This window comes from Podarcis melisellensis, assembly GCF_964234715.1.
Source record: "Podarcis melisellensis genome assembly, chromosome: Z".
Classification (NCBI taxonomy): Eukaryota; Metazoa; Chordata; class Lepidosauria; order Squamata; family Lacertidae; genus Podarcis; species Podarcis melisellensis.
The window spans coordinates 13,102,640-13,125,174 of record NC_138547.1 but is presented as its reverse complement, the minus strand read 5'-3'; the positions used below and the strand labels follow the sequence as shown (position 1 = coordinate 13,125,174).

At 47.1% G+C, this 22,535-nt stretch overlaps 1 protein-coding gene across 1 annotated transcript in view; it reads left to right on the top strand.

Moving 5' to 3' along the window:
* Window positions 1–22,535, top strand: part of LOC309362373 (FK506-binding protein 15-like) — a gene marked incomplete at its 3' end in the record, with an annotated part of 54,321 nt that overhangs the window by 5,825 nt on the left and 25,961 nt on the right. The window contains exons 4-19 of the mRNA XM_081898018.1: window positions 968–1,037; window positions 2,338–2,412; window positions 2,967–3,065; window positions 3,245–3,394; window positions 4,149–4,217; window positions 5,077–5,220; window positions 5,370–5,512; window positions 6,111–6,159; window positions 6,610–6,729; window positions 7,293–7,374; window positions 8,457–8,542; window positions 10,006–10,096; window positions 11,116–11,225; window positions 12,225–12,332; window positions 13,391–13,485; window positions 14,007–14,109. Coding sequence (XP_081754144.1) covers window positions 968–1,037; window positions 2,338–2,412; window positions 2,967–3,065; window positions 3,245–3,394; window positions 4,149–4,217; window positions 5,077–5,220; window positions 5,370–5,512; window positions 6,111–6,159; window positions 6,610–6,729; window positions 7,293–7,374; window positions 8,457–8,542; window positions 10,006–10,096; window positions 11,116–11,225; window positions 12,225–12,332; window positions 13,391–13,485; window positions 14,007–14,109 — 1,594 coding nt within the window. The remainder of the gene's footprint in view (window positions 1–967; window positions 1,038–2,337; window positions 2,413–2,966; window positions 3,066–3,244; window positions 3,395–4,148; window positions 4,218–5,076; window positions 5,221–5,369; window positions 5,513–6,110; window positions 6,160–6,609; window positions 6,730–7,292; window positions 7,375–8,456; window positions 8,543–10,005; window positions 10,097–11,115; window positions 11,226–12,224; window positions 12,333–13,390; window positions 13,486–14,006; window positions 14,110–22,535) is intronic.

Sequence of the window (22,535 nt, the reverse complement as noted above, 5' to 3'; positions counted from 1 at the left end):
ATAATAATTTATTTTTTATACCCCAGCCACTCTGGGCAGCTTCCAACCAAATATTAAAAACAGTACAGCATCAGACATTAAAGACTTCCCTAAACAGGACTACCTTCAGTTGTCTTTTAAAAGTAAAATAGTTGCTCATTGCCTTATTGCCTTGACATCTGCTGGGAGGGCGTTCCACAGGGCAGGTGCCACTACCAAGAAGGCCCTCTGCCTGGTTGCCTGTAACCTCACTTCTCACAGTGAGGAAACTGCAAGAAGGGCCTCGGGGCTGGACCTCAGTGTCTGGGCTGGACAATGGAGGTGGAGCAACACTGGGGGGGGTTAATTGGGCCTAATGGGGCACTGCCTCCCCAACCTCAGTCTGCCCCCACCTGCCTGTTGTTGTTGTTTTACTTCCAGCCAATCAGGCTGTGGATATCATTGACTCTGGCTCAATGTGCTGTTGATTTCCTTGCCTTATGCCATACCACTGAAAGCAGGTCCAGTAGGAAGACGCCCCCTCATTCTGCCCTCAGCTGGTCCTACCTGCCTGCCTTCTTACGTCCAACCGATCCTGAGGGCAGGACTGCCTTTCAGCTTCCTCTTCCCCCTCAGTCTCCATACTGCCATGGTAGAACACAGCAAGAAGGAGGATAGGAATAGCCCTAGACTTAGCTGGCCCTAGCTGTCATTGGCTCTGGTGCCACCTATAGTTGGGTTCCCTGCATTCACCCCAATGAGGCACCAGCCAACACTGAACTGAACTGAGGGTAGAGACCTCATGGGATGGGGAGCTTGTGGGCTGATAAAATGTTGCTGGGCTGCTACCGCTCACCCCCCCCCATCACCCCTCACTGTTGGCCAGATGGCCTGGGCTGATCAAACAACCCCTGGGAAGTCTTTGTAAAGAGCTGCTAAATATAACCCATGGGGTTGGCATGGTGGCAACAATTGTGGGAAGCTAAGAGGTGTTCTCTTCTCATTCCAGTACCAATGGGAAATATGTGAAACATGGCAAGTATGGAGCAGCTATAGTGGGCAGCAATGCAACCAAGGAGGTAAGAGGAGGAGGTGTGGTGTCTTGAAGTAGCCTGGCTTTCTGCCAACCTGCTGTCCTCCAGATGTTTGGGACTACAGCTGCTGTTGGTCCTAAACATCTGGAGGATACCGGGTTGATGTAGGTTGGGCTAAGGAAATGCTTCTCTTTGAATCCTGGTTTCCTGATGATGTCTTACTCTGGAAAAAGCAAAGATGCTGTTTTGGCTCCTGTCTCTTTCTGCCCAATCAGCTCACAAGGGTTATAGCTCCCATTTTTCTTATTCTGACCTCACTTCTCTACAAAAAGTATTCTCAGCAGGGTAGGGGCTGTCGCTCAGTAACACAGCATCCACTTTGTATACAGAAGCTCCCAAATCCAATCGCTAGCTCCTCTGGGTAGGGCTGGGGACACTGCTGCCGGTCAGAGTAGGCAGTCCTGAGCTAGAGAGACCAGTGGTTTGATTCAGTCCAAGGCAGCTCCCTGTGCTCTTATTTAACTAGAACCATGTGGACTAGCATCTCGACAAAAGAAGAGCCTAGGGGGTATTGTGTGTGGAGTGGATAGAGGGAGGTGAGACGGTAACTTTGTCGTGGCTTGAAAAATCAATAAACGTTCCCAACACACTCTAAAAAGCAAGGGGGTTTCAGCAGCTTATGTTGGAAAAGGGATTCAGTTTTTCCAGCCTCTGTCCTTTTCAGCCCAGTCAGCCAGCTCTTCATTGGTTTGTTCTGCCCCACTTTGCTGTGAAAGGATTCACAGGTGTTTTACAAGCAATGGATAAAATATGTCAGGAAACATGTGCATTTATTCCAGGAAGACTCTGGTATGATTGCCTTGTCCCACTCTGCTGTTGCAGGTGAGGGTGGTGGGGACAGGATAAAACACTGGGCTGTCATTCTCGTTTAGCTAATTGGGCAGAAAAGGACAGACCTCACCCCTTGGTTTCTCCAGGTGTAGGGATCCTTTGGTCCTCCAGATGTCGCTGAACGACAGCTCCCATCACCCCTCTCCACTGGCCATGCTGGCAAGAGCCAATGGGTGTTGAAGCTCAGCACCAAAGGCTCCCCACGCCTGCTCCATTGTAACGAAGGCACTCGACATGTAACTAAGCCAGGCACCTGCAACCAAAGCCATTCCTACGATGAAGACCTCTGATGTATTTATATGTTAATGTGTCATTTGGCTGTTGTAGTGCTGTGGAAATGCTACCTGGTATAAGAAGAGCTCCCGGTGCTTTTGAAAACAGCCAGCCCCGTAGTTTCTGATTCCTCACTTTTGCTCTTGTTTTCTTCTGTCCTTCCGTCTCCTGTGGAATCCAGTACAAAGTGCTTCTTTATATCAGCCAGCTGCAGCAGATTGCGACCGCCAGCATCCATGCTTGCTTTGTATTCACGGTAAGCTTTAACGTTAAGACCTGCAAGGACCATGGCATAGGCTGAAGCTAAGCAGAATTCTTTGGTGGTTTGAAATGCACATTGCATATGAGGTCTCAGCTGTGGTCAATTAATTTCAGTGGGTCTGCTTTGAGTAGGGCTAATGCTTGTTGCAACCCATTAGATTTGAGTAGTGTTAGAACCAAGGGGCCCCTATATGGTTAAAACCCTTACCTAGAGGTAACAAAGTAAAGTAGATGACATTCTGCCCTCTGTCCTACTGTAGCTAACATCCCTTGGGGTAGCCCTCCACCCCGAAATCCTATAGCATTTTCCCATTTCTAAACATGACACACTTAATATGTGTTGATGTTTGTGTGTGTGTGCTCAGTGGACTCACTGAAATTAATGCACCAAAGTTTATCATGTCCATCAATTTTCATGGGTCTGCTCTGAGTAGGTCTAACATTGGGACACAACCCAAAGTCTTTAGCAAGACCCATCAGGACGAAAGTTGTTTTGAGCAGAGGCTGTCTGCTGCTCAGAATTCCACTTTCTCCTTTCTCTTTCTGCAGGTGCATCCCAACAACTATTGCACATTTTATGATGATCAGAGGCAGATTTGGTCCATCATTTTTGAATCAGAAATGGCGGCTGTGGACTTCAGCAAACAGGTGCCAGAGACGTGCATTGCATTGTGGGGTTGGGGGTGGCTGTCCTGCAGACACTGAACTAGTGTTTGTGGGAGGTCAGCTCTCTTGCATCAGTCGCCAGATGCGCTGGGCCAGATTCCATAGGTGCAGATGACAATGCAGGCAAATAACACAAAGGGCTTGGTTCTTCTTCTTCACAGCTGTGCATTGCCAAGTATAACAGCATCCGTTCTCCTGACACAGTGTTGTATCAGGATCTTGTTCTTGGAGACGGCCAAGGTGTGGAGACTGGAGATGCCGTGGAGATCACTTTTATAGGCTGGCTTTTCCAGAACGGTAGTCTTGGGCAGGTGAGAGCTGGCAGAGGGGGTGTCTGGGGGTGATGGGGGTTGAAGTCTCTAGCAGCACTGCATGGCCACAGCTTTCCCACTCCTGGTTTATAGATTGCATACAGCCCTTTTCTCCCACAACCCCATCCTTTTGCCTTTCAATAACATTGCAAAGAAATGAAACAGGAGAGGGACTTGCTGAGGCTTCACAGCTCAATGTGCATTTGACCCCAACCCCAATGAGCTCTAGCCAGTGCTTTTCCATGGGGCTTGCATTGGGTGCTCTCCAGAGGTGGGGCCTTGCCCAGCCTTGCCACCCTTTCTCAACTGGGGATGCCAGGGAGGGAACCCAGGACCTTCTTCCTGGGAAGCACATGCTGTTAGGCCCTGAGCTACACCTGTCTCCAAGGTGTAGATCCTATTTCTCAACCTCATTTTACCCAATCTGCAACATGGGAGGCACCGCTAGGTAGGGGATTCAACATAGAGAGCTGTCTTGCACTGCATCAGGCCACTGGTCTAGGTTGGCATCGCCCACATTGACTGGCAGTAGCTCTCCAGGCTTTCAAGCAAAATCCTTTCCCTGACCTTACTTGGAGATGCAGGATTGAACCTGGAACCCTCTGCCTGCAAAACAGGTGCTGTGTCCCTGAACTGTGCCCCGTCCTTCGATACTCATTGCTGTTGGCTCAGCAGTGAGAGTAGCGGAACGTGAACCTATTACCTTCCGCATTAAAAGTAATTTCACTCCATCAACCTTCCACTTTTGGAACAGGTTTTTGACTCAAATGTAAATAAAGAGAAGTTGCTCCGGCTGAAGCTAGGCTCTGGCAAAGTCATCAAGGTAAGATGGCGCTATCTTCCCACTGCAGTGCAAGGATTTTTTCTTCCACTTCCACATCTAAGCAGAGTTCAGCAACCCGGACTATGTGGAAGGCTGAATAGCAGTGATGTTTTTTGAGCTCAAACCCTGATCAAATGGCTTCCTCAAGAACCGCAGGCAAATAGCCGTCCCAGCTTGTCTACGCTTGCCAGGATCTGCTGGAGTGGGAGGCCCAAACAGGGTCCCTCGATCCCTGCAAAATTCCTGATCCTGCCCTACTGGTCAGTCAGGTTGCCCTTTCTTTACAGGAGGGGTGGGGAACCTCAGGCCCAGCAGGGACTGAAACTGGCCCTCAGGATTCACCCCAGGCCATGCCCCTCGTTAAGCCTGCTCTGTGGCCTGGACCAAAACAGTCCTGGACCTCCAATGTTGCCTCTTGCTGTCCTGCATGAGAGACAGAGGGGGGAGTGTGAGTGGGTGTCTAAAGTAGCCTATTGTACAAAGGTAAAAATTACATTTCTTGCCCCTCCCACTTTCCCCTCTAGCCCCACCCACTCCTGGCATGCTCCTCCCCACGAAGAAGCTTGCCCCGGAGGGAATGGTTTTCATCCCTGCTTAAAGCTACTTTCCTCAAGACTGCAAGAGAACTGTCAGTATTCCTGTGCCCTGCTCTCGACCAGCCTTTACCAACCTGACAACATACACACAGATCCTGTGGACTACAACTCCCATCATCCCCAGCCAGCACCTGTTGATTGGAGTTGGAGTCCAAGGTATCTGGACGACATCAGGTTGGAGAAGGCTGTGTGGTTGTGTCACTTAGCGAAGGCGGTCACCCAAACTTGTTTTCTGCTTGGTTCCCTGTTTCTGGAACTTGAAGGGCTGGGAAGATGGGATGATTGGCATGAAGAGAGGAGGCAGGCGGTTTCTCCTTGTCCCGCCAGCATTGGCTTACGGGCCTTTGGCAGAAGCTGAACGCATTCCTCCAGACTCAACTCTGGCCTTTGAGGTGGAAGTCAAACGGGTGAGTATGTCTTCCTCCCAACATGTTAGCAACCAAGAGAACCTCAGAAGGTTGTTGGGTGGTCGGTCTACGGTCTGGATAAAGTTCTACAAATGGAGGCAGTGGTTGCCTTGACCAGACTCCATGATGCCTCTTTTTTGCTCCCTTAGGTGAGGTTTGCAAAGGGCGCTGGCTCCGCTGGACAAAGCCTGGGCCCCAGGGACTCCCTCACACCTTCACCAGCACCGCAATCAGAAAGCCCCGCTACAGACCCAGCATGGCTGACTCCTCCTACTCCCGCTCCAAAGCCAGGGTGAGAGATAAATTGAGGGTGCCCTTAGCTTTTAAGCCTTCCATTCTCCCAGTTGTCACATCCTAACTCTGCATAACCTCAGCTGCATAACTCAGACCACATCTGCACTGTACCACCTTGAGATCTACGGTGTACAAATTCAATAAAACACCGATGTAGAAATTCAATAAAACACAAGAAATCATACGTTCCAAATAGTGCCATGCCAATTTCAACAGCCGTGGCTTCCTCCAAAGAATCCTGAGGGCCACCTTGTCTCATAGACAACCTGGCAGGGGCCACGTTCCAGGGCTGGGCTGGGCTGGGGCTCCAGTGGACAGAGCAACAGATGCTGCTCCTGCCTTTTGTACAGCCAGAAAATACACCATGTGAGGCTTCTTTCTGCACACACCTCTCCCTGTCCAGGGAAGCAAGGTGCACTGTCACAGTTCAGGGACACATTCCAGCCAGGCTAAAGCTCCCTTCGGGAGGTAATGAAGTGGGATTGGGGAGGGGCTTGGCCGAGGCAGAGTCCCAAAGGCCAGTTGAGTATCCTACGCCTTAATAGACTCTTCCTACTATGCTCAGGTTTGTTAACTCCCTTCCTTCCATACTGCAGGGAGCCAGCTGTGCGTGCCAAATCAAGCTCTATTAGCAAACAGCTATCGGTAAGTCCCCATTGGAGCCAAATCTTCCTATTGATTGTACAGTTCCTGTTGAATGTGACCAAAGCAATGAGAAGTAACTTGGTCTTCCCATAGAGAGTGGGATCCTTATTGGTGAACATTTTTTGAGAAACTCAAAAGCTCCCACATAATAAAGGTACCGTATTTTTCAGTCTATAAGACGCCCCCTATTTTTTGACATTATTTTTAAGAGAAAAAGCCTAGTCTTATACACGGAAAAATACGGTGTGTCACAGGAAAAGCATATAATCTGTAACTGCGAGTAATTAACATTTGATATTGTGCTTGCATAGACTTCTGAGATGGGTTTCTAAGTGGTTTTTAACAAAATATATGCAGTTTTAAAGTTATTTCATTAATAGATTTAGAGTGAAAATGTAGCAAGGAAATGGTGTGTTTATGAGGACCCCCCCTTTCTCTTTCCCTGGACAGAATCCTGATGTAACAAAAGTGAAACTGATTTCCCGTATGGCGAAGATGGGTCAGCCTATGCTACCTGTCCCCTCCAGCACATTTGCACCCCAGCAAGGCTCAGCTGACAAGGAGGTAGAGGTGTGTTAGCTTCAATTCTCAGGTTTTTTTCAGTGGGGTTTGTGTGTGTTGGCTGTTGCTGAAATTCAGGTAGGTTGGCAGGATGACTGTTGAGGAACATAGCAAGCTGCCTTATACCGAGTGAGACTGCTCATCCACCTAGCTCCCTACTGTCTGCACTGACTGGCAGTGAAGGAGGGGAGGGCCCTTTTTTTAGCTAATTACAAACTACCTGGTTCTCCAGGGTTTCAGACAGGGGGCATTCCCTGCCTACCGGGTATCAAACCTGGGGCCCTTTGCATGAAACTGAAGGTCTTGCCCTCCCTAGATCTAGTAGTCACCCCAAACTGGTTTTGGGTCTGAACCTTAATTTGAGGGAAAGCCTTGTAAGGATCATCAATCATTTTACTTGTATGTCGCCTTTCCCAAGTTAAAACAATGCTCAAAGTGGCTTGCAACGTATTAAAAAAACCCTCATAGCTACAAATGTTCTGGCATGCCTCTCTCTCGTTAATGTGGGATTTGAAGCCTCCAGGGTCCCTTTCCACTTCCCAGGAGGGTTAATTGTGCATTGTCTTCTTCAGGAGCCGCATGCCACTCAAGAATTTTCAACCTTCTGTCCGAACGACTACCGTCCAATGGCCCCTCCTCAGTGGGCAATGCAAGGTAAAAAGTGTGTTCCCTTCTTGTGCCTTGGTGATGGTCACCAACTAGGGTGGCTTCAAAAGAGGGTTAGGCAAGTTCATGGAGGAGAGGGCTGTCAGTGGCTGGAAACCGCAGGAGGGGAGAGGGCTCTTGCGCTCAGGTGCTGTTTGCAGCCTTCCCATGGGGGCACCAGCATCTTAAAAAGCAGAGACATCACCTTACCAACAAATATCTGTATAGTTAAAGCCATGGTTTTCCCAGTAGTGATGTATGGAAGTGATAGCAGAACCATCAAGAAGGCTGATCGCCGAAGAATTGATGCTTTTGAATTATGGTGTTGGAGGAGACTCTTGAGAGTCCCATGGACTGCGAGAAGATCAAACGTATTCATTCTTAAGGAAATCAGCTCTGAGTGCTCACTGGAAGGACAGATCGTGAAGTTGAGGCTCCAGTACTTTGGCCACCTCATGAGAAGAGAAGACTCCCTGGAAAAGACCCTGATGTTGGGAAAGATGGAGGGCACAAGGAGAAGGGGACGACAGAGGACGAGATGGTTGGACAGTGTTCTCGAAGCTGCAAACATGAGCCTGACCAAACTGCAGGAGGCAATGGAATACAGGAGTGCCTGGCGTGCTCTGGTCCATGGGGTCACGAAGAGTCGGACATGACTAAACGACTAAACAACAACAACATGGGGGCACCTGGTTGGCCACTGTGAGAAGAGGGTGCCGGACTAGATGGGCCACTGGCCTGATCTGGCAGGGTTCTTCTTGAGTGCAGTGGCTCTACTCAGTAGAATTTAGTTGGACACAACCCAGAAGCCAGCATGATGATTGTGCATGGAAAGCGGAGGAAATCTGGATGTGTGGGGATGGGGGGAGCAGTGTCCTTCATTTGCTGTAGATCAGCTTGAGCAGAGTCTGCATCTGTCACAGGTATTGTGTTTAGATGCTTGAATTGATTTGTTTGTGTGCTGACTCCTCTGGGCTCCTTTGGGTGGAAATAGAGACAAACATGTTGATGTTAATGATGATGATGATGATGATGATGATGGACTGCTTGTATTGAGATAGGCAACGCTGATGCCTCTGCTTTCTTCCCAGCTCCTCATCCAGCTATCTTGGGGCTCCAGGCACCTGGTGCCCCTCAGCCACACCCACCCCTTCCAAGAACCCCTCAAAACTGTCAGGTAAGGAGTCCTTTGTAGGCAAGGAAATGTTCTTTCATAGGTTGCCAGGTGAGCCACAACATCATGCTCTGTTCCCTGGTTTGCTCAAGACAGGGGCATGTGACTAGCAGGCTTGACTAAGTTTCTTCATCCTTTTCTGTCAGTGTCAGGTCTTCATTTGCAAAATAGGGAGGGTGCAGCATAACCATGTAGCCTTATTGGAATTCACCGATTGGGTCTGCATTGCTCTGGGACAGGAGGAAGGAAGTCAAAATGACACCAAGGTTGGTTCAAAGAAAGAGTTTATTCTGCTCTCCAGATAGCAGAAGGCACTTGCGTGATTAGTCCCCAGCAAGTCCAAAGAAATGACAAGTTTCATGCAGTATATATATCCTCCAGGCACCCTCTCCCTCCTTCCAACCACATCAGCCTATGTATGCAGGTTGACATCACATATGTTCCTGCTCTGGTACTCTCAACCATAAAAGGATCTTCCTTCCTGTACTTCTGACCAAAAAAGGTATCTTCCTCTTCCTACTCTTATCTGGGAAGAGGTAATCATCTCTGGGAACACACTCTGGCGTTTGTTCCCGGACCTGGGTTTGTGTGTCAGAGTGTGTCCAGGATGTAAGATAAAGCACAGACGTGTCTTGTCTCTGTTCTGTTCTACTACTGGTACAGTGAAGGCCATAGTTGCCGTCACAACTGATAAAGGAGAGGGCTCTGAGCACTTGTCTATACAGCCGGGCTTTTGTTTATGCATGAGCTCAGAGCTCAAGTTAATGGATTTTAGCTAAGGAAAAATAGGGATTTTGGTGCAGTTTCAAACTGCCTGCACAGTCGGTTTTGGGTTTTGGAAACCCATTCCTTCAACCATGAAGGTAATAGCCCTTCGGTGCAAATCCCAAAAGTGCTAGATTAAGACCTAGCAGCATTCATAGCCTTGGGTTGGAGAGAATCAGTTTGTTACCTCGGCAGTGCTGATGTAGTTTCCACCAAATCCAGCGGGGATCTTCTATATATTGGGTGATCTTTAGAAGAATGTAAGAACCACCTCTGCTGGATGAGGCCAATGGCCTATCTCACCCAGCATCCTGTTCAGATGGGGGCACCTGTTCTCAGTGGCTACCTGGATGCCCCAGTGCAAAGTGCACAATCAGTGCCTGCGTGCAAGAGTTCTTTCCCCTCCCCCAGTTTCCAGCAACTGGCATTCAGAAGCATTCCTTCTTCCTTGAGGCCAGTAGCCATCAATAGGCGCCTCCCCCATGGATTTGCCCAATCCTCTTTTAAAGCTGTCCAAATGGTTGTCCATCATTGCCTTTTGCAGGAGAGGATCCCTTGCTGTCCTTGGCCTTTGGGTCATCTAGCCCTTGAGAGCAGGCTTAAGCAATCCTGCTGTTTTAATGGGAGACCTTTTTGCCGTCTGTTTGGTCAGTGTGACAAGTCACCTGACTCTCCTTTCCCTCCCCCACCTGTGTTCTCAGCCTTATGCAGGGATGCCATATGCTTACCCACAAGTGAGTGCCGCAGTTTCCCAGCTCCAGCCTGTTGAGTTGTGCCCAGCTCCTTTCCAAGGTATGTTCAAACTCTGCACTAGGTAGCTTTGGGAGCTGCTTCCAAATATTAACGTTTTTAAAAAAGCAAAACCCTTTATTAACATTGTTGACAACCCAAAAGTCTGGTAGCAGGCTTGCCATATATGAAGAAAGCAAACAATAAATAATAAGAGAAAGAAATGGTGACACACCAGTATTAATTAAGACACCCATATTTCCCAAACTGGTACGGATAGTGAATGTTGAGCATCTACATCTGTAGCTCAGGAAATGAAATCCTACCTGTTGAGCATTAACTCAGTGAAAGTTAGAAATTCCCCCGTTCAGAGCATCACAGCCTACTGGATCAGGCCAGTGACCCATGTAGTCCAGCATTTTCTTCTTACAGTGGCCTACCAGATGCCTGTGGGAAACCTACAAGCAGGATCTGAGCACCTTTCCCTTCCTGTGCTTTTCAGCAGCTGGTATTCAGAAGCATTTATTGCCCCCAATTGTGAAGTCGGAACATGGACATCATGGCTGGTTGCCATCAATAGCCTTCTCCTCCTCCGTGAATTTGTCCAATCCTCTTTTAAAGCCATCCAAGTTGGTGGCCATCACTGCCTCCCGAAGTCTGCACTGTTTTGCCTTATTCCAGCCGTTTAAAAGCTGGGAATAGGCAGCTAAGTTGCCTTAAAGTCCCCCACCCCAGAAGATTCACAGCTAATTGTTAAGATGCTCAAGGACAACTGTGTTCTTTTCTCCCTGCCCTTTCTTATTGGTGTGACCCCTCTCTTCCCGCCCTGTCCACTTCTACAGTGGTACCTCGGGTTGAGTACTTAATTTGTTCTGGAGGTCCGTTCTTAACCTGAAAATGTTCTTAACCTGAAACACCACTTTAGCTAATGGGGCCTCCCGCTGCAGCCACGCTGCTGCTGCACAATTTCTGTTCTGAAGCGTATGTAACCCAAGGTACCACTGTATTTGCTTCTGCTGGCAGTCTCATTTTGAAACAAGAATAACAAACACAACCTTGCAAAGTTTTCTTTTCTGTCACAGCAGCTGGAGACCTTGGTTCATTCCTGCTGACAGAGACCCGGCAGCAGATCACAGAGATCCGCCTGGCCGTTGGGAAGGTGGCTGACAAGATGGACCAGCTGTCAGTCAAGGTAATACAGAACTTTCAGGATAGAAAGCTGCTTAAGAACTGCCTTGCTAGGACTTTCCAGAAACAATAGGAAGGTGTTTTTCTCGCAACAGGCTTTTCCAGTGGGCTGAAAAGCTCCCTCCCCATAGGTGTTGGTTTTGTATTGTTGATTATTTTATTTCATAAAAAACTCAAAGCACTTTACAAAAAGAATAAAACAATAGAATTATTAGTAAAAACAATTTAAATATTCAAAAAATTAAAACCAGCGATAAACTAGAAACCTATCAGCATTCTAGAGATCTAAAGAAGCATGTGCCAAAAAGGGTACAGGTAGTTCCCCATTTACACGGGGTTTGCGTTCTGAGGCACTGTGCATGTCAGCCTGCCCCGCACCCCTGCAGGGCCAAAAATGGGGCGCCCACAGATGGGGAGTTGCCTGTACAGTGAAGGTGCCTGCCTGATATTGATTGTTGTTCAACTGTTTTAAGGCTTTTAAACAACTTTGCGGTTTTATGTTCATTAAAAAAATACATATATCAGGCAGTATAAACATTGTCTGAAATAATACATCAATCTACCTTCAGGTTTTGCTTCTGTTTCATAGTGTTGGAGAACTGTATCCAGCTGCTTTTTTAGTAGGCTTGTGAATTGTCTTTTTAATCTCTGATGGGGGGGAGGTTTGGGACTAGGGAAGTTGCTTCAGCTAGGTGGTGGAGCACCTCTTTGCATGCAGAACGTTCCATGTTAGCTCCCTGACGTTTCCAGGTAGGACTGGGCGACTCCCCAGTCTGAAAACCCAGGGAGATGCTGCCCGCCAGTGTTGACAGCACTGAGCTAGATGGACCCAGTGGTCTGATACCGAGCCAGGTTCCTGTGCTCCCAGCAGTTTCTCACCTTGGCAAACAAGTGAGCAGCTCAAAGGGCCCAGGCCTGCTCTGGCTTCTTCTCTCCCATGTGCTGATGCTTCAAGCTGCACCTCCTTTTTGTTTTTTTCTTTCTCTCCCCACATCCCTTGCAGCTGGAGGAACTGCGGAAGCAAAACTCTGGCCCCGGTTTGCTGCCAGGCGTCTCTTCTGTTACCATGGAAACCTCTATGATCATGAATAACATCCAGCGTATCCTGCAGGTAAAGAGCCTGTCTACTTGAGAGCATGAAGACTTTTACCTTGCTTTTACCTTCAGGTGAAGGGTTACAGCTAAGCGGCAGAGCATGTGATTTACACGCAATAGGTCCTGGGTACAATCCCCAATGGTGTCTCCTGGCAGGGCTGAGAGAGACCCCGTGCCTGAAACCCTGGAGGAGACGCTGCCAGTCAGTGGGGAGCCTTGGGCACAAATGCTGCCCTGTCCTTCCCTGTTCCTGCTCTGCACCTTCCTTGAGTTCTTTTGGCCAGCTGGAAGTGTCTTTGTTGCTGGCCTGGATGTGGAGCAATTGGTGTAGAGACTTCTTGTCTCCTGTATTATAGCCACATCTGTTGCTCCACCCACTTTTGTCCCTAGCCCCGCCCACACCTGGACTGTTGATCCAGAGGCAAGGCAGCCTTTGGACTGGCAGAGGTTCTTTGCCCCTGTTGTAGGCTGCACTGAGCTGGATACACGCAACTATCTGGCTTGAGCTAAGAGAGCTTCCTCTGTTCCAGTTCCTCTAAGGCTGCACTAGCTATTGGGCTTTTAGTATTGCAGCTCCAGACATCCAGTATCAGTTTCCAGCCCAAATCAGACCAGGGCTAAGTGTGACGCTGTTCAGATGCCATGCTTGCTTTGGAAGGCTTTCCGTCCTGAGATGTCACTTATGAAAATCAAGTTTTATACCTGCTGAAATGGTGTTGTTTTTTAAAGTTGAGTTGAATAGATGGGCTTATTGTATCAGAGTTTGTGAAACTGATTTTATTCATTCTCAGAGCTTGGATTTCTGTGTTGTATTTTGCTTTTACCATGTATCTTGCTTCCATGGCTTCATGAAGTACAGCTGTCTCGCAATTTGCTTACTAAATAAAGTTTACCTAAGAGGCTTGCTAAACTGCCCATGTTCTGTCCATGACCATGGAGGAAGACCACAACGATTTCTCTCCTCAAATCTGGGTCCCCAAGAGAGGTTGGGGAAGAGATTGTGGCTGGAGATTGTGAGAGTTGTAGAGGCCAGGACTGGCTCTGACACATTCTGTTTTGCTCTTTATGCCACAGGAAAATGAGAGGTTGAAACAGGAGATCATTGAGAAGAGAAGCTGCATTGAGGAGCAGAACAATAAGATTGGTGAACTGATTGACCGCAACCAACGGTGAGGGAGACTCTTGCTCACTTTTAATGCTCTATGAGAAACAGCTGGTATTTCTGGCTGAAGCCTAAAGCTCAGGTGGCCTGGCTCAATCCCCAGGCACCCCAAGGCTGCTGTCAGTCAAAGTGGACAGTACTGGGCTCGATGGACAAATAGAGGAATACAGGAAAATAGCCAGTGTGGGGTTCCAGTCAAGAGGGTCTGTCAGAGTAAGATCTGGACCAGGGTTCCAGTCCCCACTCTGCCATGAAAGTGACCTTGGGCCAGTCACTCTCTCTCAGCCTAAGCCACCTCACAGGCTTGTGAAGATCAAAAGGGAGGAAAACCATATACCAGTATTTGAGCTCATTGGAGGAAAGATGGAACATAAAATAATAAGAACTATTAGGATTCTGATATAAAGGATAGAAGCTCTCCTAGGGTGGCTTTTGAAAAGTGAGATCTACATATGATACTGCCTTGATTTCTGGAAAGTATCAAATCATGCAAACATTCACATGTGCAAAAAACAATTCTTCCCCCAGCTATGTGGAGCAGAGCAACCTGATATTTGAGCAGAGCAACAGCTCACTGCAGAGGACCATGAAGCACACCCAGGCAAGGGTCCTACATGCTGAACAGGAGAAGGTAAGCCCTGGCTATCCCAGGAGTTCACAATCGCTAGTGCAGGTCACTATTCCCCTTTGCCTGCGGGCCAGAAAGAAGTTACGTTTCTGAGCAGCAGCAGCAACAAAACACAACAAATGACTGGCTAGGTATACATGCACATACAGGTAAAAGATTCATAAGCTTCAGGTAATCCTTTGAAAAGCACCTCAGGTTGGCATGATGTGAGCAAGCACAGTGAACGCCCCCCTCACCTTCTCCTATGCAGCCAAGAAGAAGGGTGTGAGAGTTTTCACTTCTAGGTAACGGCTGCTTCCTCTGTTGTCTGGACTGAGAACACCCATTAATCTTAAGTAGAATTAGTTTCTGAAGTTAGCTTATAGAAACAAACATTTGAAGTTGGTGTGTTTGATATTAACCATAGTTGATGTTAGCTGCAGCTCGTTGTACCAGGCAACACAGCAAACCATGGCTAGGCATAAGTGTCAGGGTTCCTGGCCGCATGAGAGGAGGAGATGTAAGGGGAGAGCATGCAAGTCCAGGTTTGCTGTGGCCTGTTCTTGCTTGGGTATCAGCGTGCAAACCCTGCCATTAAGGGATCTTCCATGCATCTTACTCTGAGGCCGCTGGGATTTTGAGGGATATAATCAGCCCTTGGACCACAGAATAAGCAGAGTGCTCTTAACCCAGAATGTCATTGCCTCTTTTGATAAACCTTCCTCCCCTCTTGCTGTTCTTGCTTCTGGTGGTGTTAACTCTCCTCTCCTTGTCTCCGCTTTTCTCTCTAGCACATGCCGCCACTGGATCACTTGCAATTCTCAGGAACAGCATGCTGTCTCCAACAGTGGAGGGAGACCGTAGCCCTTGTGGCTGTTGGCTGTGTATAGCTTTTCCTGCCCCATTGTTTTGTCTAATCCGCTGCTAAAGCCATCTAACTGTTTGGCCTTCATTTTATCTTGTGGGAGAGAGCTCTGCTGTGTGAAGATGTCCTTTCTTTTGTCTGTCCTGAATTTTCTGGGGAAATCTTTTCTGCTCTCCATTTTATGCACCTTTGTCGTGCATGCTTTCTCCTGAACTAACTCAAAAGCCCAAGGCTTCTGCCTCCCCCCGCTCCTCATTGCCTTGCCAGTAGACCAGTTCTGCAGGGTGTTTCCTGGGAGACTCATTCTTAGCATTTGGGAGCCTCCAAAAGCACAGCTCTTGCATCCTCCCAGGAAAGGTCTTGTGGGCACTCCTTCCCCATATATTCTCCTGCATCCTGCTCCTTTGCGTTGCAGGTCAGGATCAGCAAGAAGCTAGTGGAAGCCATGGTGCAGATCACCCAGCTCCAGCTGGAGCTGGCTCGTCATCAGAAGCAGGAGATGAATCTTCATTCCCAACTGAATGAAGCCCTGGCAGTGTTGGAGAGGCAGAAAGCCCAGGTCAGCCGACTCCGTGCACAACTGGCAGGTAAGGGAAGCTGAGAGGAGGCACTGAAATGGCAGAAGAGCACTATCCAAGCACATGCAGAGTAGTTTTATCATCCTAGGAAATTCTTTAGCTTGCAGGTAGGGAGCCTGTGGCCCTCGAAGTATTACTGGCCTTCACCTCTCATGAGTCCCAGCAAGCGTAGCCAGGGATGATGGGCGTTGGAGTCCAGCAACCTCTGGAGGTCCTGCTCCTTAGGGCCTCCTGCAGTGTAGCTGTTAAAGACTCAGACACACAATCTCCAAAAGACTCTTGACTTTAATTCCATCTGTTTAAAAACGGCAAGCTTCTGATCTCTACAAACTTGATTGATTGCATTTCTGTTCTGCTTTTTGTTGAAATGAATCTCCAGCTTACAAACAATACCATAATGTAACATAATAGAAAATGGGTTTGTGCAGATTCTGCACCTTCCTTGCCCTGCATGCAAGAGCAGAGTGGTGTAAGAGTGAGAAGAAACATGTGATATGTCTTTAAAGTTACACGGAGGCCCCATCCACACTATACAGCATTATCATGCCACTGCAGTCAGGCATGGCTTTCTCCCAAGGAATCCTGGCAAGTGTGATTTTTTTCCAGCTGCCAATACAGTGGTACCTCGAGTTACAGACGCTTCAGGTTACAGACGCTTCAGATTACAGACTCCACTAACGCAGAAATAGTACCTCAGGTTAAGAATTTTGTTTCAGGATGAGAACAGAAATCCGGTGTGGCAGCAGCAGCAGCAGGAGGACCCATTAGGTAAAGTGGTACCTTAGGTTAAGAACAGTTTCAGGTTAAGAAGGGACCTCCAGAACGAAATAAGTACTTAACCCGAGGTACCACTGTAGTTGTGTCGAAGTGGAGAGCCCTGCTTAAGCAGCCATTTCCAGCATAGTTTAACAGTCTGGGAATTGTAGCTGGAGGTTGTGGCAGACTGGGGTTTCCCACCACCTCTCAGCTCCCTTAACAGAATGTTCTCAGTTCCCAGAATGTCTTGTGGGGAAGCTGTGAGTGTTTAAAGCATATAGTGCAGATGGCGCTGTACTTAGGCTTAGCTACAGCAGTGGATGGAAACAGGGACATGCACTGTGGCACAGGCTTCGTCTGTCACTGGCTATGTGCCCCACCTCCACAGAACTTGAGAAGTTGTCTGACAACATGAAAAGCAGATACCAGGAGGAGAAGCTGAGTGGGAAGAAGTTGGATGAGAAGGTGGTAGCCCTGGAAGAGGAGCTGGCTGATCTCTGCGTTAAGGAGAATCTGGAGAAGGTAGTGCCCAGGGGTGGCAAAAGTCATCACCCGAGGCCAGAAGTGGCTTCCTGGAAAACTCTCTCTGACCCTTAGGATTCTCCCAGTGCCACACCCCTCCCCCTCTCCCCCAGCTTTGCACCCTTGACTGTTCTTTGCCTCCCTGGAAGATGCCCTTGAACTCTGATCATGCGTCTTCTTTCATTCTTGAATGGAGGATTGAAAGGGACAAGTGGGCAAATTAATGTGTGTTGCTCCACTACCACCATCCCTCTTATATCATCTGGGTTATGACACTGCCCTTGAATCCCTGAGGCAAAGGCTTTGGGACATCTCACATAGGGACCTGCGATCCCAATCTTATGTAATTTGTAGCCTGGTTGCAGCTGGAATCCAGTATGGGTATGACTATCAAATATCCTCGTACCTTAGGAATTTGTCTGTACCTACCTATCAACGTTTATTTACCAAAGCCAGACTAAATGTATTTTCCGTGGAAGTTCTAAATGACAGGCTGAGAGGCACCCCCTATTAAAATAGGCTTTGTTTATGTTCTCAGGACATCAATTGCATGAACAAGCAAGGGACCAACTGACCAATCCCCTACTGGGAAATTTACCAGGAAAATCTGAAGCCTCCTATATTAAATACCTTTTGGAAGACAGGTCAAAATGATATTACACTGGCCGTGTCAAAGTTTCTTTTGGAGGTTGTAAGAAACAAAGATCATTATGCCCTAGATAAAACAAAATGACTGCCTTGGTTTCTTCCATCTGTCTGTCTGGTTGTTTTAACTGTATCTAGTTTAGAAATTGTTTTGTGGATCTTTGGACCACAATAAAGTATTGATAGATAGATATCATTATGACACCACAGTCTACACTGTGCCTCATTTCCAAAGGAAACACAGACTAAGTGCCTAGACCCCTGGAATCTTGCACCGGTCAGAGATTGGGGTGGCATTTAGCCCCATATTACTAATCATGGGAGCGGTAAAGAGGGTGAAGCCCAGCTCTCTAGAAATAACAGGTTGTATCTAAGGTACTACAAAGTGAAAGTCACTTAGCTGTGCCTGTGTGGCTGAGTAGGGATTCAAACCCTGGTCTCCTGAGTCCTGGCTAGAGACCAACCATTACACAGTACTTGCATCAGGGGCTGCAGTCTTTTTTGTGGCAAATAATCCACCCTCCCCTCTACTTGTTCCAGACAACAACTCTGCAGCTGCTGGAGAGTCAGGAGGAGCAAAGGGGGAGCAGCAGCACCGAGGAGGAAGGACCTGCGGAAGGGAAGCAGCCAAGTGCCGCACCCCTTTATGGGGATCCCCACAGCAACTCTCTCCGAGAACCAGCACCAGTGGCATCCCCCGCTCCTTTGGCTAATCTGAAGGAAAGCTCAAGCAGTCCTCCATCCACCGCTCTCGAAGGAGCCCAAGACAGTCTGCTTTTTGCAGCTCCCGAGGCTCATTCTTTGGAAGCACTGGTTGAACAAACTCGTGCAGCCTCTGCTTAAACTGCAAGGCTGCCTCTCAGGCTCTCTGCCAGTATTGAGAAGGAGAGGCCAAGCACTCAGGGTGAAATGGACACAATAGAAATAATTTTGAAATAATTTGATTTTTTTTTTACTTGCATTTTCATTCTTTGGGTCTTTGGCTAATGTTTTCTCATTTGCATCTATTTCCTTTCTAATTTGATCGAATTTTTCCTCTCTAATTCTTTTTTGTATTGCATCATGTTGTATATAAAATCCTCTTATGAAAGCTTTGCTTGCATCCCATTTCACTCTGATGTATGTTTCTTGTGCCATGTTTATTTGAAAAAATTTCTTCAGAAGTTCTTGTGCTTTGTTCATTATCTTTTCATTGTTTAAGATTTTTTCATTTATTCTCCATCTTCGGTTACTAATGGGATCTGTTCTGGAGCCTGGCCACATCCCAAAAACTTTGTAACTGGAGACGCCCTTCTGTGCATGCGCACAGATCGATTGAGCACTTCTGTGCATGACCACGCAGTGAAACCCGGAAGTATACACTTCCAGGTTTGCAACCCAAGGATTACGTTACCCAAAGGTAACATAACCCAAGGGTCAACTGTATTTTTCTGTTGTTACTTAACTCCCATCATAATTGAATTATGGTCTGTTATTGATTTCGGTTGTATTTCTACCTTTTTGATTTTCCAAATTAAATTGTTTGTTATCCAAATTCCAGCTATTCTTCCTGCCTATTGCTTGGCCTCAGAATAATTTGTGTATTATTTTTTCATTTGGGTATCTATGTCTCCATGCGTCTTTTAAATTTAAATTTTCTGCCATTGGAAAAAGGAAAGTACCGGTATTTACAGCTCCTTGGTCCCTGAGTCAAATCAAATACACCCCTCTGTCTTGTACGGCTTCATCCCGCTATAGGATGGATAGGCATTGTGACTGAGGTGGTTGGATATCACTGGCCATGACTCCTTGGGTAGGCCCTGCAGATGTGTATGTACATCTCGGGAATTATGGTGGGCTCACTCACCCCTCCCCTTATACCTCACTTCCCTGGGTCCTAAATGCCATTGGAACGGAGAAGACTGATACAATGAGTGATTTCCTATGAATTTCTAAAGTTTTCCCATTGAGCCAGTGCATAAATACATTTATCAGTGAATCGCTCCCAACCCCATCTTTCCTACTCCCAAGAGCTGGGACTCATGATTTTACAGCTTTTAAATGGAATTATGTATTGACAAGACACTGCCTTTTTCTGCCATCTATTAATTCCAACTCTGGGGAGTCCAACTCTCCCTCCCACCGACCCCCACACTTTTTCTATGTCATGCTGGAGGAATATGTTGACCTGACTGATATTTTGGGAAATGGTTTGCCCATTTGCCCTCTATGCAATTGGACAACTCTCCATTTATAATACCAAACTTGGCATGAGGGTTCCCAGGGCGGGGCGGCAGACCTTATTGCTGTTTGTATATTGGGTGCCATTTTGAATCAAGATGGCAGGCTGAAATTTCAGTTTGGCATGACTTTGCCCGTTTTGTGGCATATGTTCAGCCACAAGTAGAGATATGATTGCTAGATTCAGCTCAGGAGTGGTCAAGGTATGTGGGGGGGGGTCTTCATTGATGTTTGGATGTTGGGTGCCATTGTGAATCCTGGACAGTACCTGTGTGTGTGTTATTAGGGGGGGTGTTAGAGGAGAGGTAGTACTTTGGTGGAGGACACACCATGCTTCTTCAGTGGTAGTTTGTTCTCAGCGAGCCAGCCAGCAAGAAATCATATGGATTAAGAGAAGTTAACTCTTTATTAGAAGAAAAAAGGCCTGCTTGCTCCCTTCATCAGAGCAAGGAGTTAGACGTGCTCTTGTGAGTGAGTCAAGTCTGAGGCCTTCTTCTGACATTAGAGCTGCTGAGGGGTAAAAATAATTACACTCTCCACAGTCCCAAACATGGTTAGAAGCCTACAGCTTGCTTTAGTTCTGCTAAACACTTGCTGGGTGTGAACAGAGAGCCAAAACAAACCTCTTGTCTTACCTTTCTGGCTCTGAGCTGGAGGAAGATGATGCAGGTGCATAGACAGGGAAAGATACCACACCCTTGCATCTTTGTCCTTCATCTTACACCATCTTCCAGTGGTGCAGCAGGCACTTTGTAGCAAGGGCATGTTCTGGTGACCACAAATTTTGAATTGGCTACCCAGGTTACACAAGCTTTACAAGCTCCTTATAAGACATTGTAGAAAATTCAGCTATGCTTCTGTTAACTGATTCCTGGAACTTTCTTGAAATGTAGGCTTCAACTGCAAACATTACTGGAGCAATGTGTGGGAATGAAAGGCACACACCACTTGTTCAGTGCAATAATTAACCTCAAGAGATGATCCCAGAGTTGGATTATTTTCTATGACATTTCATGGGTGTTTAGAGTAAAATGCATCACCAAACCTCTTAAATCCCGCATTATTGGCTACACCAGCTCAGTTTCCTCTTCAGCTATTTGTCCGATCTAACCAACATCTGTTAGGATTTGAATGAGTACAAAGAATTTGAATCTGCTGTTTCTGCTAACAGTGATATCATCCCCACAAAAACGGACTGGCAAGCAAAAATGATAGAAGATCTACAACTTGCCAGAACAGACTTCTGGGTTAGCGCCATCGGCAATGGCGGAATTCCTCTGATTCAGAGGAACCCGCTCCGTGAAAATTGGGTCTTGCCGCGGCGGCGAAGGCGGAGACCCCTTAAAAATCCCAGGCGGAGGAACCCTGGGAACATGGGATTCGGCTGACACCAGGAGTGCCTCCTCTACTCGCAGGGAAATCCCTTTTTTGGGGATCCGAAGCGACGTGGGGTGAGCAGCACGGTGTCTTGAATCGACCGCTAATTTTACGGAGTGAAGCCGCACAGCCGTTGCCGGAGAGCGCTGACTTTTTCCTGTGGACAATTGGACTCTAAACAAGTACCCGTGAGTAGAATGGAAAATTGGATTAAGAAACACTTTAATTTGGCATTGAAGCGGGAAGGTCTAAACAGGAAGTCCGCCTTCCGCTTTTTGTATATAGACTGAAGCAAAAATTGTGCAAGCCAAAGTCTGGAAAGTTGTATATAAAGACCTAAATTTCCGTCATCTTTAACCATCAAAACCCCTCTTGGAAGCAGGGGAAAAGAGGGGGAATTTTGATTGTTTAAGCCTGCGGAGAGAGAGTAAAGAAAGATAAATTTCCACCGTCTCAAACCTGGGAACGGGGTGTCAGAGACAGAAACTTTTGGGGGAGCCCATCAACTGTGAATGGAATGTTTTTTGACAGATAGTTAAAGAAGAGAAACAAATTGATTCCAAAGTTACCTTTTGCATTTAAAAGAAACAAAAATTTGAAAAATGAAAGTAACTTGCCTTCAAAAGATGGATACAAATGGGAATTGTTCCCTCTAGAGGGAGCTTGTTAAATTGTTGCTGGAGTCGATCTGGGGATTTCACAGCTGTGGAGATTAGGATCGTGAGACCAGACTCTGACCTTGAACAAAAATGGATATAGAAGAAGTTTTGATGCTTGCTTTTTACAAGACAAACACTTTGCTGGAGCAGATGCATGAGAAGATGAATTTGATGACTGTTGCAGTTCAAAATTTTGGACAAACAGTGAATACTTATATAGAAACCACTCAGGACTCAACCCAAGAACCTGTTTTGACAGGGCAAGTGCAAATGGAGAAGACAATGGAGGAGGTTGCTGCTGAACCTCAAGCAACACAAATGGATAGAACCGAGGCCCTGCAGGAGCATAAGCCGCTGTTTTTGAAGATTGAACCTGGAGTGGGCCAGGGGGGGTCTGGAGTTGTGGGGGTCCTTATTTTGGATGGACTTTGAAACATGCATTTAAATATTTTCTGGACTACCCGGTTGATTGTGGGGAATGGGACTGTGGGGAATGGGCTGATCTGTTGAGGGGAGATGGAGATATTTTGGTGTTGGAGTTTCCCCGAGACCTACTCCTCAATGAGAAAGGAAAGAAATTAAGAAAGAAACCAACAAAAGACAAGGCAAAGTGCTCTTATAAACAGGAAGAAGAACCGCAGAAGGGACATGGAAAAGACTTAAGAGCCTCGGACATAAGACTACCAGGTTGAAGAACTAGATGGAATGGACAGTAAGGTCTGACATAACCCAAGACCAGGAAGAAGAGACGTTGGATAAAGATTGCAAGAAAGCTTTAAAAATTTACTTTGGGAATTAGGGTAAAATTTATTTTGGGAACTAGGAAAA